General features: G+C 36.5%; 1 protein-coding gene across 1 annotated transcript; it reads left to right on the top strand.

Annotated features, from left to right (window-relative positions):
- Positions 1-299: 299 nt before the first annotated feature.
- Positions 300-16,598, top strand: LOC125658919 (neuronal acetylcholine receptor subunit alpha-10-like). Its single transcript, XM_048890373.2, has 8 exons — positions 300-438; positions 5,833-5,966; positions 6,153-6,197; positions 6,282-6,391; positions 7,434-7,900; positions 9,489-9,575; positions 15,390-15,508; positions 15,949-16,598. Exons 1-8 carry the CDS (start codon positions 366-368, stop codon positions 16,291-16,293), a joined length of 1,380 nt encoding a protein of 459 aa, XP_048746330.2. The 5' UTR covers positions 300-365; the 3' UTR covers positions 16,294-16,598.
- Positions 16,599-19,433: the final 2,835 nt, after the last annotated feature.

Raw genomic sequence — 19,433 nt, 5'->3', positions numbered from 1 at the left:
TGGTTTCGTCGACATTTAAAAGGGTGAAAATGGGATGTGCTGGTTAGCATACAATGCATGAAGAAGTTTTGGATTAGGTGATCTATATAGAATTACACATTGTGCAATAACGCATGCATGTTTGAAATACATCAATTGAAATATGTACATGTACTTTTTCACATTGCTTGTTAGATAATGAAATAAATTCATTCGCAATATGACGACGCTGCTTATAGTCATGTATCACTCAGTATACATTAACATATTTTTGACTATACTCGTTTCAATCACAGCACACGTTTGACCTATTTGCATAATCCCTGCGGTGTACCCCATGACGATTTAGTTTTTGTACAGTCACAAGTTGTTTTCTCTTCATCAATATGTCGGTTATTTGCAGTTGGATTGCTTGTTTCATTTCGTTCGTTGTTTTTCGTGTTGATCTGCTGAAAGCAGGTAAGGAAACGATAAATGGCTTCAATATGAATTGAACTCGAATAATCTAGCTGCGATTTTAATGATCCAAAAGATGCGAATCCGTTGTAACTAAACATGATAATGAAATATTGGTATCGTCTATTGGTACTTTGGAGGCAATGACTTTATGAAAATAAAGTAATTGCCATTGCCTCCATAGTATTCAATGTGTATTCAGTATTTATCAGTAATTATGTATCAGTGATTATAATAATAATAATACCATATTTATATAGCACCCTTTTCATACACTATGTACGCTCAAAGGTGTTTTACCTTACAAGGGAATGTTATACACATAATACATAGAAAATAAATAAAACATTAAAAGCTTAACCTATCCTCATTGTACATATAAAACATGAAAACACAAGATACCATAAATATGCTAGATAAGAATAGACATCAGTTTCAGGGCGTATTAAAATAATAATGAAATACACACACGCACACACACCATATAATGTCTCAGGTATGATACATTAAAACATACAATTCTTTTTTTTTTCTTTCTTTCTTATATATATATATATATATAAAACATCACAAAATGGTACTCGAAAGCTGAGACACACAGTCTTTAGTTTTCACAGTTTTTCACAGAATCTAACCTACACGAATGACTGAAATGATAGAAACTAGTCCTGGAAAACTTGATGGAAAAAATGTGTTTTCGGTGACTTCTTGAATGCACACAGTGTTCTACAGTCCCTTACAAAGTTCTGGAAGGGCATTCCACAGTTTTGGAGCTATTGTTCTAAAACACCGATCTCCGTATGTTACGGTTCGACTTTTTGAAATAACTAAAGTGACTGATTGTTTTATAGACCTAAGATTATGGGTAGGCAATTTTCCTCTAGTAATTGTTTGATATAAGTTGGGCACTCATCATGTAAGGCTTTGTAAGTATAAGTATCTTATATTGTGTCCTATACTACACAGGTAAAAAAAAAATTTTTTTTTAACTAGAAAAGGAAAATTTGAGAGTTTTCAATACCCTCCACTTTCGTATATCTTACATGTATTTCTCGGGTATTCCTGCTTACCATGTATTTGGGATGTTGTAATTGCACACGTCCACTTCACAGTCAACATGGTTTAATCGCCATGTCACGTACGCACATAGATTTATATGAAGTATGTTAATAACATTTATTATGCCTGACGGGTACCGTAGCGTAGTGGGTAAGCGACCCAAGTTCAATCCTCTTAATCAGTAGAATGGTATGATGGAAACCCACTCGGACACGTGGGTTTTTTCTAATGATCACAAAGGTCCAATATCCGAGAGGCATTAATAAAGGCATTATGTCACTGCATAATTCCGAGCTTCCTAAATGGCTGAGATCCAACAAAATAAAAAATATAGAACACTATATTCACCCCACGTGGAATCGAGTGAATATGATATTTGGTTTTTTAAATATCAGACTAAAAATAAATTGGAAACCCCCAAAATTGATACAAATGGTTCTTATTTTTGGTCTTCCATTGAAGCGTTTCTAATCACCTTCGACTTGGTCTTTCACTTTACATGTAACAGTAAACAAAGCCGGTCTACCAGATATCGTTTCGTAAACCCGAGTAGCCAGTTTCAAATAATATACTCATAATGATGAAACAATTATTAGTAATTTGGAGGTCAAAACGATGCTATAGGTTTCTGAGAAATACAATATTCACCTTGCCTTGGTGCATACTGTACAATTAAAGCATACTATTGGCCTAATAGGCTAATGATATTAATAATTGTATATCAGTCTGTTTGATAATCCTCATAAAATGAATAATTATTTAACTTATGGCTGACTGTATCTTTTTATTCCCCAAGAGAGAAAGAGAGACACAATTTCAGATCAGGTTACAAAATGCACTGAACCTTTTCATTCTACAAAATAACCACACACACCCTGTAATTGTATACATCATTATAACCTGTCATTGTTGACAGTAAACAAATTAATTGTATACATCATGATAACCTGTCATTGTTGACAATAAAGAAATTAATTGGATACATCATGATAACCTGTCATTGTTGACAGTAAAGAAATTAATTGGATACATCATGATAATCTGTCATTGTTGACAGTAAAGAAATTAATTGGATACATCATGATAACCTGTCATTGTTGACAGTAAAGAAATTAATTGGATACATCATGATAACCTGTCATTGTTGACAGTAAAGAAATTAATTGTATACATCATGATAACCTGTCATTGTTGACAGTAAAGACTCCAGTATTACAGGGACAAGATATACGACGTATACAGTCCAAACAAAACTATTGTTACAGCTACCACACATAACTAACTCTTACAGCTACCACACATAACTAACTCTCACAGCTACCACACATAACTACTCTTACAGCTACCACACATAACTAACTCTCACAGCTACCACACATAACTAACTCTTACAGCTACCACACATAACTACTCTTACAGCTACCACACATAACTAACTCTTACAGCTACCACACATAACTAACTCTCACAGCTACCACACATAACTAATTCTCACAGCTACCACACATAACTACTCTTACAGCTACCACACATAACTAACTCTTACAGCTACCACACATAACTAACTCTCACAGCTACCACACATAACTACTCTTACAGCTACCACACATAACTAACTCTTAAAGCTACCACGCATAACTATTCTTACAGCTACCACACATAACTATTCTTACAGCTACCACACATAACTACTCTTACAACTACCACACATAACTAACTCTCACAGCTACCACACATAACTACTCATACAACTACCACACATAACTATTCTTACAGTTATCATACACAACTAACTCCCACAACTACCACACATAACTACTCTTACAGTTACCACACATAACTATTCTTACAGCTACCACACATAACTAACTCTTAAAGCTACCACACATAACTACTCTTACAACTACCACACATAACTAACTCTTACATCTACCATATATAATTGACTCTTACAGCTACCACACATAACTACTCTTACAGCTACCACACATAATTACTCTTACAGCTACCACACATAACTACTCTTACAGCTAACACACATAACTATTCTTACAACTAACAAACATAACTAACTCTCACAGTTACCACACATTACTAACTCTTACAGCTACCACACATAACTAACTCTTACAGCTACCACACATAACTAAGTTTGCAGCTACCACACATAACTATCTTAAAGCTACCACACATAGCTAAGTCTTACACCTACTACATATAACTAACTCTTACAGCTACCACAGATAACTAACTCTTACAGCTACCACATTTAACTACTGTTACAGCTACCACAAATAACTACTCTTACAGCTACCACACATAACTACTCTTACAGCTACCACACATAACTAACTCTCACAGCTACCACACATAACTACTATTACAGCTACCACACATAACTAACTCTTACAGCTACCACACATAACTAACTCTTACAGCTACCACACATAACTAACTCTCACAGCTACCACACATAACTACTATTACAGCTACCACACATAACTAACTCTTACAGCTACCACACATAACTATTCTTACAGCTACCACACATAACTACTTTTATAGCCATCACACATAACTAACTCTTACAACTACCACACATAACTAACTCTTACAACTACCATACATAACTAACTCTTACATCTACCACACATAACTAACTCTTACAACTACCACACATAACTACTCTTACAGTTACCACACATAACTAACTCTTACAGCTACCACACATAACTAACTCTTACAACTACCACACATAACTAACTCTTACAGCTACCACACATAACTATTCTTACAGCTACCACACATAACTACTTTTATAGCCATCACACATAACTAACTCTTACAACTACCACACATAACTACTCTTACAACTACCACACATAACTAACTCTTACAGTTACCACACATACCTAACTCTTACAGCTACCACACATAACTAACTCTTATGGCTACCACATATAACTAACTTTTACAGCTACCACCAATAGCTACTCTTATTTAAGAAATGAACAAGAATTTTGGGCTGTTCATGGTCAATATGAACGGATTTGGATTTAAGGCAAATTCTGTGAATCGCGATTCACAGAGAATTTGCTTCAAAACCAAATCCGTTCATATTGACCTTGAACAGCTCAAAAGTGCTGTTCATTTCTTATATTTATATTCAATTTACTAAATCACTATTTGTTTACATTGCTTGGATACATTAGGAAATATTTTGTTGCATAAAACGAAGTCCTAAGATCCGCCTATGTGACGTACGTCAAAACACTTTACCCTGGCTTTTATTAACATTGCATGTTGTACTGTATTTTGGAGCTAGAAGATCACAAGATTGGGATGATATTCCACGTAAGTTCGCAATCTTAATTCGGGGTGTGACTTTGCAAGATCTTTGTAACACATCTTGTATTTTTTCAAATCTTTACGCTCTCTCGGTCGCATGCTTTAAACTAATTCATAATCCGTTCATAGTCAATGTGAACGGATTGTGTTGCGTGCTGAAGTTAGTTGATTCATAGAGGAAAATGCGATTTGTAATATACATGTCGCGTGCTGAAGTTGGTTGATTCATAGAGGAAAATGTGATTCGTAATATACATGTACATGCAAATATATGTATGTTGTGTACAGCACTGTACTCGTAGTATCATTGATCAATGTTCTTACTTTTTATACATGTATGTGGTGTATTTAATTAATACATGCCTGTAAATCGTATGGTTTTGTGCTAATGAACTGGACTGAATAGATTTCAATGAAACAGTTTTACTTTTGTTCTCAGTGACCAATCACATTGAAAGAATGATATTGCGTGGTCATCCAAATTCATTTGTTTTTAATCACACGGCCAATCAGTGAGTGAAATCCACGCTCGATCAAGCGAATTGGCACGCTGTTATTTTAACGATAGTGTCTTTGGTTTGATGTGGGGTCAGGATTGAGAATCAAACCCGTGATCTCTGGATAGGGAAGCAAGTGTCCTAACCACTCATCTGCATGTATACACTGAATATGGCCACATTCTTCAAGGCAGCAAAGCATCCTAACCACTTAGCTATACAGTAAATATGACAGCATACTTCAACACTGCAAACCATGCACATTTCCCCTTAACAACTAAGCTACATGTGTAGACAGTAAATATGGCCGCATACTTCAAGACAGCAAACCATTTTCAGTTCCTATCAGTACCTTTGATTTACCTATAATTTTGAAATGAATCAAACTCATAAAACTCTCCATCTTTTGCAGTATGCCCTTCATATCATGAAAACCTACATTTCCATGCAGATGCATATTTAACTTTTTTATATATTGATTTTTACTTTCCAGACATATTTGTCCACGAACAAAACCTTCACAATGAACTAATGCAAAATTACGTCCGGGTAGTTCGGCCTATAACTGATCTAAGTAACCCAGTCCATGTACAACTCATGTTCACATTGATGAGAGTGGATGAACTCGTAAGTATGCTTTTCAAAACGATAAAAATAATTCAACAGAGTGCATTTACATAAATAATGGACAACAGCTTCCAGTTTTTGGATAAAATGCGTTGCACCATGCATTAGAACAGAAATTATCTACGCAGTTTTTGTGAACCTGTTCAATAGTTGTATCATTATTTCTCTTCTTACTTACATTTTTAGGATGCAACTAAAGAAACGATGACATCAACATTTATGTTATTCCAGGTAACATGCAATACCTAGTTTACTGAATAATATCCCCTCTTTAAAAACAGTGTAAAATACTAACTCTCAAACGTTTATTTTTAGTTTTGGAAAGACCCTCGCTTGTCCTGGGACACCACAAAGTACGGAAATATTACCTCCATCCGAATGCAAGAAGATAGCATTTGGCTGCCTGACATAGAAATAGAGAACTTGTAAGTGAAGTAAAGGTGGGACAGAGGACATTCAGATATATATATATATGTACGTTATCAGCCACCGTATGATCTGCAGACCAAAGAATAACAATTATTGTTAGTATGGCCTCAGAATCGTGCGGATTTTATAACTGAACTTCTTCCAATATCATTATGTGGTCTGCTCTTTTCATATCAATATTAACAACAGATTACTCCGTTTACTTGATGAAAACAGAGGGCTAACGGCGAGTGTGACCAGTCAACAGGGGGTGCTCACTCCTCCAAATCACCTGGTCCTACCTCTGGTGTTTTCATTTCCAGGGGCATGTCTGTCCTTTTCTCGGCTGCATTTCCTTTACGATCATCACTCGTTATGTTAACCCGTTTTTCTTTGGATACTGCATGTTGGGAAATTGTCATCCCCTGTAAATGTAATGTTTGCCTAGGCGCAATGAAAAACGATTTCAATTCTTTTGAAATTGGTCCCAAATCATTTAATACAACTAGTATTTAAAATAACGAATCAATTCAAATGCTTAGATTTGAATTCTTGTATTGCGGATGAAAACGAAATGGGCAAAAATACGAATAGGTGAAAAAACTCAGCATTAAAACATGGCAAAGTAAAAAAAAAAAAAAAAAAACATAGAAGATACCACAATATTCAACAATGGAAAATATGATTAAATGTTAATATGATTAAATGTTAATATGATTAAATGTTAAAGATGAACATGAAGATTACTTCATTGATTTACATGTACGTTGTTTACAGTATAATAGCATTAGTGGAGCCAGAAATTTTTCTGAACCCTTTTCTCAGAGGGTATCCAACATATTCAAGCAGTCTGGTGTTTTATCCCTTAAGTTGCATCCCTATTCCCACAAATATATACTTAATTGAAGATCAGGTGGAGTCTTGACACCCCCTACCCTTTTGGATCCACACATGCTCACGCAGCGCTTACCTAAATAATGTGTGAATGAAATCAATATTGGGTAATTATATTTGGTATATTTCTAGATGTATTATGATAAGTTTGTAGTGTATTTGCAGAGCTCCAGGATCATCTTGGTCATCTCGACCTTTACCTGTGATCAGGTATGATGGATCAATAATATATGTACCACATAAAACAGCCGCCACGTATTGTTCTATGGACTTGACACTGTTTCCGTTCGATACCCAAACATGCAAGATCACCTTCGTACCATGGACTCACAATTCACTTGATATGAAATTAGGATTGTACGGTTTCGACTATAACGCAACAGGAGAAATGGAAATAAGTATAGAGAACCATCACGATTTTCAGTGGGAAATTTTGAGTGGAACAGCAGTTATCAAAAGCTTGGTATATTCCTGCTGTCCAGAACAATACCAGAAATTTGAAGTGACGATTAAGATGAGGAGAAGAACGAACTTCTACCGTTATGTCGTTAGTTGGCCATCAGTTGTTGCCTGTTTTCTAGTGCCTTTTCTTTTCGCCATACCTTCAAATACGCCTCAGAAAATTACTTATGGTAAGCATTGATATTTTGCTGTCTTAATGAGAATCCCTAAGTTTAACAAAGAATAACGTCATAGAGCACAGGGGGATGATGGCTGATTGATTTCATGTACAATCATTAAAAATACGGAAAAGTGCGTTTTAGTGAGAATACACTGTACATATCATAATATCTGAAATGCAAAATCAAATCTGACATCAATCTTTAATCAATCTTACATAAATCTGACATCAATCTTAAATCAATCTGATATCACTCTAAAATTGATCTTACATCAATCTTACGTCAATCTGACATCAATCTTACAATCTTCAATCAATCTGATATCAATCTTGCATCAATATCTTACATCAATCTTACATCAGTATGCTAGAGTTCCTCATTGACAATATCTTCGTGGTCTTTGGTGATCAGGTCTTCCAACAGTCTGTTGGAATTCCCATGGACACTAATTGTGCTCCTTTGTTAGCTGACCTGTTTTTATTTTCATATGAAGCAGAGTTTATTTTAAAAACTTCTAAGTGAGAAGAAAAAATCGCTTGCTGAGGTTTTCATTTCAACATTTAGATATATCGACGACGTTTATCTATTAACAATTAACTTTCATTGCTATGTCAATTCGATATATCCCGGTGAGCTCGATATAAAAGGCACTACAGAGTCGTCCACTTTCTGCTTCATACTTAGATATTTTATTGAAAGTAGATATTAACGGCAAAGTAACAACTCAACTTTATGACAAACGGGAAGATTTCAGCTTCTCCATCGTCAACTTCCGATATTTATGTAGCAATATTCCATTATCACCTTCATGTGATGTTTATATCTCTCAACCGATTCGATACGCAAGAGCTTGTTCTGCGTATGGTCAGTTTTTAAATCGAGGAAAGCTACTGGCAAACTAGTTGATGATGCAGGGGTTTCAACAGTGTCGTTTAAAGTCAGCATTCCGCAGATTCTACGGTCGTTATAACGATGTAGTTTGCCAATGCATACTATTATTGGGTCAGATGCTGCCTGATGTGTTTCATACCGATTGTTAGACCGTTGTTAGCACACTGTTTTTGACTACGGATAACTCCGTTTACCTGATCAAGATATAGGGCTCACGGCGGATGTGACCGGTCGACAGGGAATGCTTACATGTACTCCTGTCCAGGGGTCCGTGTTTGCCCATCTATCTATTTTGTATTGCTTATAGGAGTTATGAGATTGATCACTGTTCGTTATATTCACCTTTCATCAGTCTGATATCAATCTTACATCAATCTGACATCAATCTTACATCACATAAATCTGACATCAATATCTTATATCAATCCTACGTCAATCTGACATCAATCTTGCATCAAATCTGACATCAATCTTGAATCAATCTGACATCAATCTTACAATCTTAAATCAATCATAAGTCAATCTGACATCAATCTTACATTAATCTGAAGTCAATCTGACATCAATCTTACGTCAATCTGACATCAATCTTACGTCAATCTGACATCAACCTTACGTCAATCTGACATCAATCTTACGTCAATCTGATGTCAATCTTACATCAACCTTTCATCAATCTTACAGCAATCTGACATCGATCTTACAGGTCTTGGACTGATGGTGTTTGAATCCCTAATCATTTTGATTTTCGTCCAGACAAATGCTTTTGATCACAAAACAGTTCCAAACCTTGGTGAGCAATATTACTTACTTTGTCTAGTAATACTTATTTTGTCTAGTAATACTTACTTTGTCTAGTGATACTTATTTTGTCTAGTGATACTTATTTTAGGCTATGAGACTGATTTCGATCAATAGTTTCTGAGTTTATACCGAGGCTTATTTACTTAGTAACTGCAGCATACAAAAGTCACAAGGGGAATAAAACAAAACCCAATCACTTCATAATGAATAAATCTTCAAGGTTCCTCTTGGAAATAAAATTGGCATAAGATAGATTAGCTTTAAGTACTGGTACATGTGATCGATAATACTGCTGATTACAGGCAGATTCCTTGCAAACAAAGTTATTGTATTCCTTCCATAACTTAGAATTTGACCAAAGTTTCTCGTAACTTGTTATTTTTCATTTTACTAAAAGTCGACCAAAAATAATAGGCGTTTTTCCTAATTCATTTCTGCATATCTTGGGAAGTAAACGGAATAATGTAGATCGATTATGTATGAATATATTAGAATTGTATACCATTTGGTTAATTGTTTTTACATCGGATAACCCGGGTACCCTATATTTAGAATTCTATACCTTTACTCTTTAATACTAAATTCGAACCCAAGCGATACAATTGCCTGTGATGAAAACCTGCAATAAAAAGACCGGTAGCGGTAGCTCAGTGGTAGAACGTTCGCTTCGTAACTGGGAGGTTGTAAGTTCGAGCCCCACTCGTGCCATGACAACGTCGAATCTAAGACGCAAACTGCTTCTGTGATAAACGCTCGACATTTGGAAGTCAGATTCACGGATCTTTCGGATATGACCTTAAACACGGAGATTTCGTGTCGCGGTAGATCTATCTAATCAGCCCCTCACTGAACTGGATTCCGTGTCGGCGTTGTGCCCCTCACTGAACTAGATTCTGTGTCGCGGTAGGCGTTGTGCCCCTCACTGACCTGGATTCCGTGTCGCGGTAGGCGTTGTGCCCCTCACTGAACTGGATTCTGTGTCGCGGTAGGCGTTGTGCCCCTCACTGAACTGGATTTAAGCGCTAAGCTTGTGATACTTCTCTTAAAACTGGCGAGGTCTCAATATGAGTGAAAAATTCTCAAAACGCAGAAAACAACCAACCAACCTGCAATGAAATGAATGATTAGAATTACGTTTAAACATGATAATGAATAATTAAATAGTTTTCAAATCATTATAAATCAATAACTACTGCAAATCACATTTGATGCGCAAAATCATTATTTACGAGTAATTTCTGGAGACTAAACATTCGCGAAAATTTAATCCATATTACTTATAGAAGAATCATTAAGCAAGAATCATTAAGCAAAAATTATTAGTTGCAAGTGGTATGTCTCATGAATAAATAGTCCATTGTACCATGCGAAAATAAGGTCTTGCAAAATTAGATAGATCTACAGTACCAAACACCAGTACATACATTTCCCAGTATTGGGAATATAGATATACAAATGTACATATATAACCTGCTAAGCTGTAAATGTACATCTTATCCTTCAAGGGTAGCGCCAACAATGCGTGCCCTAGGTTTGTAAAGGCGGGAAAGCTAGTGAGTTGCTTGATTGTTTGTTTTACGTCCCGTCGAGAATTGTTCGTTCATATTGAGACGTCACCAGCTGTATGTGAAGTAACACAAATTTAGACCCATGCTTAGCGCTCAGGGCCGTAGCAGGAAGGATTCATAAAAATTATATGACGTCATGATCAATTACGTCGTAGCAATATGAACCTATATTTATGATTCATTACACATTTTCAATATTTCCTCTTATAGATTTTAGAATAGAATTACATTTAGTAACGTAATCAGAGTGATTATCAAAGAGAACTAAATGAATATATTTTGTTGGTGTATTAAATGTGTATATGTTTACGGGTGTTTAAGTGTGCCAGACCACATCTATGTGTTTACAACCGACCACTGGATTTAGATTCATATACTTGTTTAATCGTTTTATGTTACACACTGGCGGTAGCTCAGTTGTAGAGCGTTCGCGTCGTAAGCAGGAGGTCGTGAGTTCGAGCCCCGCTCTTGCCGTGGCACCTAAGACGTTAACATAGGTGGGAATTGCTCTTTCAACAAACAGTTAGAAGTGAGAATCACGGGTCTTTCGGATGAGGCCATTTAAAATGGAGGTCTCGTGTCGCGTCAGACGTTAGCACATTAAACAACAATATCTACCCAGAGTTATCTTTCCTTACACTTGCATGCGATGTCAACGTCTCAAAATAAGCAATGTTATTCCACATGTAAATCCACTTTTTTACGGTTAATAAAACTAAGAACTACTTTATGAGATATCGGGCACATGTAAAACAAGCAACTATTTGTAGTTTTCCCCCTATTACTATCAGTTCTTTCTCAACCTTTTTCAATATCTCGAATATTGCCATTACATGTATATTGAATCTAACCCCAGGATGAACCAAATGATACCGAAAAAATCAAAGCATGCAGGCCATGCCTACCGTTTTGTGCAGACCGTTCACAAAGCGTGCAAGCATTTCATGCGAAACGTTCCATGCAAACCAATCACCGTTCTGTGCGGACCGTTCACCGTTTCGTGCAAACCGTTCATCGTTCTGTGTAAGAATCGTTTCGTACCGTTCCGTGCAAGTGATGTAGTAGTACGCTTCAGGGTCTGTACTACCGAATTCAGTAACCGTGGCTAGTGACGATGGTTTTGCGCTCCTTGAATTTGCACGTTAAATGTCGGGTACTGATAATTCTGATTCCCTTTTGTGTTTTGAATTATTTCAGGACTCCTGAATGAATTCACTAAACTTGAGAAAATATTATTGAATTAATCCTTAATTATTTACTCATGAGGAATAAGGAAAATCGCCTCGATAACGAACGTTATTCACTCAGTAGATCCTCGTCCTATTCTGTGAATCTTGTCCCCTCTTTGGGATTTCTCAACCCCACCTTCATAAACCAATGAAGTATTTTATTATATAGCTAATAAATAGTCTATTATAAAATCTGAGTAAAATCTAGAGAATGTTCAATATCCTGAGAATTTATTGAACGCTAACTTTGCATTGCGTAAATTGTGTGCGCCCGAAACATTCCGAGTATGAGCGTTCAATATTGACCTTACAGTAAGGTGGCAGTGGAGAGTTTCTTTGGTTCTGAAACATGTGGATAGGGGGTATACATCAAAGTCAGATTATGACAGATTAATGAAAAATCATATTTCCCTTTTATGTCAATAATTGTATTTCATATTAGTGTAGTTAATAAATCATGACCCTAAATTACATGTAATCTATAAATACTGGTGCTGGTGCACAAAACATGCTCTGAGCAGGTTCCCCTTTTTTGCTTTGATTTTCTCTCATTTGGGCTAATCCGCACCACCCCCACACCATCACAGTACCAAACATGGGGATTTAGACATTGTGCACAATCAAGAACCCAATCTGCCCTTCTCCAAAATCTACCTTTCATATGGGGCCATCCACCTTCCCTCACAGCTACAGACCTTTTGCTGGACCCTGCATGTTTTCACCGGAATATCTTCAGCAACTGACCACGTGTCTTAGTTTCGTATTTGCACCCATCTATATGCTAGGAATCATGGTGACACCTACATGTTTTATCAACATTTTTATTAAGCACTCAGCTACATTTGAGATGCATCCTAAAATTATTGTATACATTTTTATACGCCCGTCTTAAGACGAGACGTATTATGGTATGGCGTTCATGTCCGTCCGTCTGTCCGTCCGTCTGTTAGCTTTTTCGTGTCCGACCCGTAACTTAAATACTACAAGTCCTAGAATCATCAAACTTTGTCTGTAGATACATCTTGGGTAGAAGGTGTGTCGCACATTAAACCAGGTCACTGTGACTTTTCATTAAGAAGATATCCGTCTGTCCGTCCGTCTGTTAGCTTTTTCGTGTCCGACCCGTAACTTAAATACTACAAGGCCTAGAATCAACAAACTTTGTCTGTAGATACATCTTGGGTAGAAGGTGTGTCGCACATTAAAACCAGGTCACTGTGACTTTTCATTAAGAAGATATGGCCATATATGGCAAAAACTTGTCCGGCTCATAACTTGAAAACTATTAGACCTAGAATCACCAAAATTGGTCAACTAATGCATCTTAAGTAGAAGGTGTGTCGCATCCTACTTTAAGGTCACTGTGACATTTAATTAAGGTGATATATAAAAAAATGTTTTAATGGGTACAATCTATACTGTTAACAATATGTGACGGGCGTATCATGTGCCGTGGGGGTGCACTTTATTACACATGTAATATCACTTCAAATATGGGTATTTCCATTTTTTGAAAAAGTTGACCGGGCCTATAGTGCGAAACTGTCCCCTGCTAACTAACGACGTAAACAAGCCAAAATGGCAGACGACGGTCCTCCGAATCTGACAGAGCCGGCGTTTGATATTTACTTAAACAAAATGTTTTACTGTACATAGATTATGATGTCCCCATTCACAAAATCAGTTTGCTCCATGCATCAATGACGGGTTTAAGATTGAACAGTTAAGAAATGCATGCTGATATTGCATACTTTCACCTTAGATGCCAATATTGATGAATTCTCGTCTATTTTTGAATATTTTGAGTAAAAACGGATATAATTTAACAACTAAATACTTTAGCTATATAATAAAAGGGTTATTGAACTTATATTGAATATTGGCACTCGTTGGCTGTCAAAATGCACTCGCAAGCTCGTGCATTTTCACAGCCAACTCGTGCCAATATTCACCAATATAAGTTCAATAACGCTATACTATTGAATTCAAACACGATAAACGTGCATATTTGACATATTTGTTATCTTTACCACAGTTCTTAGCACAGGCGATGGCACGATGAAATAAATATATGGATTACCTTGTATCGGGTAACTTTGGCGCAATGAAATAAATTTTCTTTGGATTACTGTATATCGGGTAACTTTGGCGCGATGAAATAAATCTTCTTTGGATTACTGTATATCGAGTAACTTTAGCGCGATGAAATAAACCTCTTTGGATTACTGTATATCGAGTAACTTTGGCGCAATGAAATAAATCCTCTTTGGATCACTGTATATCGGGTAACTTTGGTGCGATGAAATAAATCTTCTTTGGATTACTGTATATCGAGTAACTTTAGCGCGATGAAATAAATCTTCTTTGGATTACTGTATATCGAGTAACTTTAGCGCGATGAAATAAACCTCTTTGGATTACTGTATATCGAGTAACTTTAGCGCGGTGAAATAAATCCTCTTTGGATTACTGTATATCGAGTAACTTTGGCGCAATGAAATAAATCCTCTATGGATCACTGTATATCGGGTAACTTTGGCGCGATGAAATAAATCTTCTTTGGATTACTGTATATCGAGTAACTTTAGCGCGATGAAATAAATCTTCTTTGAATTACCGTGTATCGGGTAACTTTAGCGCGCCGGAATTGTTAGATTTTTGGCGGATGAGTTTGCCCAAAATAAAAAGCGCTAAAATTTCTATTCATATAAGTGTTCACGTGTTGAAAGAAAATGCGCCCCCCCCCCTCCCCCCTCCCCCCCCCCCCCCCCCCCAAATGGAGATTTTATAGAAAAATCCGCAGAATATCCCCGACAACAAAATTACCTCATATACTGTATCACAATTTCAACTTGCAAATAATCTAATTCTGTCCATACTTGTGGCGATATAAGCAACCTGGTGTTGATTTTTAATATCAATCTCAGTTACTCTAGACAGTCTGCCAGTACACTGGGAGTTTGCTGCATACATGTACACGTGCCATTCTTTAAAATTTCGTTGTAGCTATTTTCCACTTGATTACTTTGATTCTAACTTCAACGAGTCTTCTTCTTGCCACATTCACTGTATCGATGTGTGATAGTTCCGGGAAAAGGAATCCAGTGCCTGCATGGTTGCAAAGGGTAAGGTTAGCTTTGACATTTTGACATGAATGTGTAGGAGTTTAGTATGGTTGACTACATCGTCACTAGGTACGCTTACCGAGTCTGGGGCTACCTACCCTACCTTAAACCGTGACTGTATGATAAGAGAAACCCTCAATTTTCATGAACATTTATAAAATGACAATCACTTATTAATTAATGCAACCTGTCAGGAGGTAGAATGCTTAATAATGATGATAGCTTTAAAATTGACTGTTAAAAGTCGAATACAGATCAGGCCGTTGGTCTACAGCATCCCGATAAATCATTTGTAAACATGATATTGATTTATCAAAGTGGAATTTAACAGTTTTGTTTATTAATCTTTCAACCAGTTTCTGTTTATAGTTTATACATGTTATCTAATAATATTGATTTGATTTTAATAACGTGTGCAGTTGATATATCTATATTTACAGCTTGCTTTAAATGATAGTTGTTTGCGATGGGTGTTGTGTCTCGGACACTATGGCCACACCTTCAAATACTCCAATGGAGGTGGAGGTCTTTTAGAAGACCCAGCGATACACGAATTTTCACAGAATGTCCCGGAAATGCAAACAATGTCTGGAAACGACGTGATGAGGGACTTATCCGAGTCCGTCCGTATGATAACCGACAAGATGACTTCTGACGAAGCTTCTGCTAAGGTCATCCTGGACTGGAGAGAAGTGGGCAGACTGGTGGATCGAGTTTTAGGATGCATTTGTTTTCTAACCGTTCTTATCTTATTGATGTGGTCAATACGTATTTGGTCTGGTTGATGCAAAGTCGGTGTAAATCCTGAAAATCTTAACCGAGTGCCAATAGTTGTTGTACAGAACATGCATCTACGTGAATATGATATAAAATCTATCATTTCTATATATGTAGCTTTGAACTTCTTTAAAATGCACAAATGGAACTGTATGCAGTATTTGTGTTAATCCGTACAATTTAAAGGATCAAATTATTAAATCAGGATTTCAGATTGCCATGCATTAATCAGATTAATGTTGATGTTGTACATCAGTGCAAATTGAAAATAATACGAATGTAGATGTACTCAAATAAAGTGAATTTTCTCTTAGTTTTTTCTCATATCAAGTTATTTGCGATCAGAGTTTATCAGATTGATAGGAATATATCCTAAAGATCTTATAATCGATCGACTGTAGGGGACTGATTGATTGATTGTATCTTGCTCGAGAATTTTTCATTCATATGGAGACGTCACCAAGACCTGTGAAGGGCTTCAAATTTAGGCCTATGCTCGGCGCTTATGGCCATTGAGCAGTGAGGGTTCTTTAGCGTGCCACACCTACTGTGACACGGGTCATCCGTTTTTAAGGTCATCTCCGAGGACCCGTGACATTCACACCTGATGCCGAGCGTTTGGCGATGGAACTGTCACTACCTGTTTTAACGACTTAAGTCTGTCGTGGCCGGGATTCGAACCCGGCCTTCCACATGCGGGGCGAACGCTCTAACCTCTCGGAAATCAATCGGGTAAATATACATGAAATCATGAAAATTAATCATGTTTCCAACTTTAGTTTTACAATACAATATGAAGTTAACGCCTTTAAACAGCATTTGAGAGTTTCTACATAAACCTGTTTTAAATTACCGTTACGTAATATTCATACATTTTGAACTTTATTGTTTAACATCCCTCTCGAGAAAATTTCACTCATATGACTATATCTGAGACTGTGTGAACACTTAATTTTCTGTTTTGCTTTGATTGTAGCTTTTTACGACTACTTGCTCAATAAATTTTTAAGATATACACAGATCGCCAGAACAGTAAAAAGACTAAAAATATACGCAGATAGCCAGAACAGTAAAACGACTAAAAATTTACGATGTAGTGGGTTTCAGTGATGTATCTTACATATGTCAAGTGCATTAGTCATTGTAGCAAGTTTCAGCTCAAGCTATTAATTTGGAAAACTTTTGTTGGATGTTATTTTCTTATACTCCTGTTATGCTTATTCGAAGATTTCTTGTTGTGATATAAAGTACTGTATTACTACATAATAATTTTCCTCCGAATTCTGATCATTTGGAGATCATTGATTGCTTAGCACAATCATGTCTATATCTATTTATGTCCATGCTTTGTAGTTCACATTTTGGCAGTGATCATGACTTTATTCACTTTGCAAATAATGCACTAAAATATAAATCCTATTAAAAGATGTACACACACACGCACACTCTTCTTCCTCCTATTCCAGTGTTGACAATGAAGTGCGAGTCGATTCTAAGGCCTTTGATTTATGAATATCTTACGGCAAGACCTTTCATACCTTCATCCATGTGCCTTTGACCCTCTCCCAGAACAGCAAAGTCTTGAGGCACCCCCATGTTGTGTGGATTCATGTTCATTTATGTTGGGACCCTTTGAAATTTCTCATGGGAATAAAGATTGGGGAAAACCCCAATATCTTTGGAGATCACACCAGCTGAACAACAACAGGGTCAAGGTGATTCAGGTGAGTAATGTGGCTCGCGGGTCTCATGTTAAAGGTATCAATACAATATATTTTATTGCTCATCGCATTTTCCTCTATGAACCAACCAATTTCAGCACGTGACACAATACGTTCATATTAACTATGAACGGATTATGAACTAGCTTAAAGCACGCCACTGAGAGAGCGTAATGATTTGGGGGGGAAATACAACGTGTTACGCCTACAAAGATCTCGCAAAGTCGCACTTCGGATTAAGATTGTGAACTTACGTGGATTATCATCCCAATCTTGTAGCTCCAAAATACAGTGCACCGTGCAATGTTGATAAAAGGCAGGGTAGGACTAAGTGTGACGTCATGTTTATGTTTTGACGTACGTCACAATACGATTGTGACATAGGTGGATCTTAGGGGTTCATTTTATGCAACAAAATATTTCCTGACTTATACAAGCAATGTAAACAAACTGTGTTTTAGTATAAGAAATGAATAAGCAATGTAAACAAACTGTTTTTTAGTATAAGAAATGAATAAGCAATGCAAACAAACTGTGTTTTAGTATAAGAAATGAATAAGCAATGTAAACAAACTGTTTTAGTATAAGAAATGAACATCTAGCGCGATTCGCAGAATTTGCCTCAAATCCAAATCCGTTCATGAATATTGATCATGAACAGCTCAAAATTGATGTTCATTTCTTAAATAATTTAATAACTTTTAATGTGATGACTTAACAACGATGCTGATTGGTTGAAATATTCGTTTGATTTCTCTGTCAAAATTTCGTTCGGAGTTCATCTGCACTAAGCACGCGGGACTACTTTTCTATGGAATGCGTCTTCCCCGTTCTAATTTTAGCGCTATTTATAGAACGGGATTTTCTACACAAGCATTTTATATAACGACATGCATTCGTTTGATTTTTGTTTTTCATTGCTATCAAAAATAAGCACAACTAAAGATATGAATAAAATACAAATTAATTTAAAGAAACAATTCATAAGCGATGACGTGGCAAAATAGTCAACTTGATGACGTAGACCCCTTACTGGTAGAAGTAGACAGATTACACGAATTCCCGGTATGAATCGTCTGCTTTACGAGATCGATAACATGACGGAGCAAGTGGCGACTTCTGATCTGGTAAATATTAATGAAATTGAACTGCGTTATATGGGGCTCAGTCAACGAGTGCGTTTTACATGTAGATGAAGAGGTGTTGAACTTTTTACTCGATATTGAAATGGAGCCGAGTTGCATTCCACCGTTCTAACGACACAACCAGTGTTCAACATCTCCTCCAACACAATGCAGCATAAATCCAGTCATCACTTGTTATCCTCCTTTATATTTAATTCAGCTTTTAACCATTGCACCTTTAATTTGGCGTATAATCCATTTAAATCTGCACAGTAACTGTTCCTCACCTGAACGCACAGCCAT

The sequence above is a fragment of the Ostrea edulis genome, chromosome 9 (genome assembly GCF_947568905.1).
Source record: "Ostrea edulis chromosome 9, xbOstEdul1.1, whole genome shotgun sequence".
Lineage (NCBI taxonomy): Eukaryota > Metazoa > Mollusca > Bivalvia > Ostreida > Ostreidae > Ostrea > Ostrea edulis.
Note: the sequence above shows the minus strand (reverse complement) of the source record. Positions and strands in the feature narration are given on the sequence as shown.

Bases quoted from the DNA above. Each gene is read 5' to 3' on its own strand.
- LOC125658919 (XM_048890373.2), top strand. From the start codon at position 366: ATGTCGGTTATTTGCAGTTGGATTGCTTGTTTCATTTCGTTCGTTGTT. The intron at 6,198-6,281 runs GTAACATGCAAT...GTTTATTTTTAG, and splicing joins CAACATTTATGTTATTCCAG to TTTTGGAAAGACCCTCGCTT. The intron at 7,901-9,488 runs GTAAGCATTGAT...TCGATCTTACAG, and splicing joins GCCTCAGAAAATTACTTATG to GTCTTGGACTGATGGTGTTT.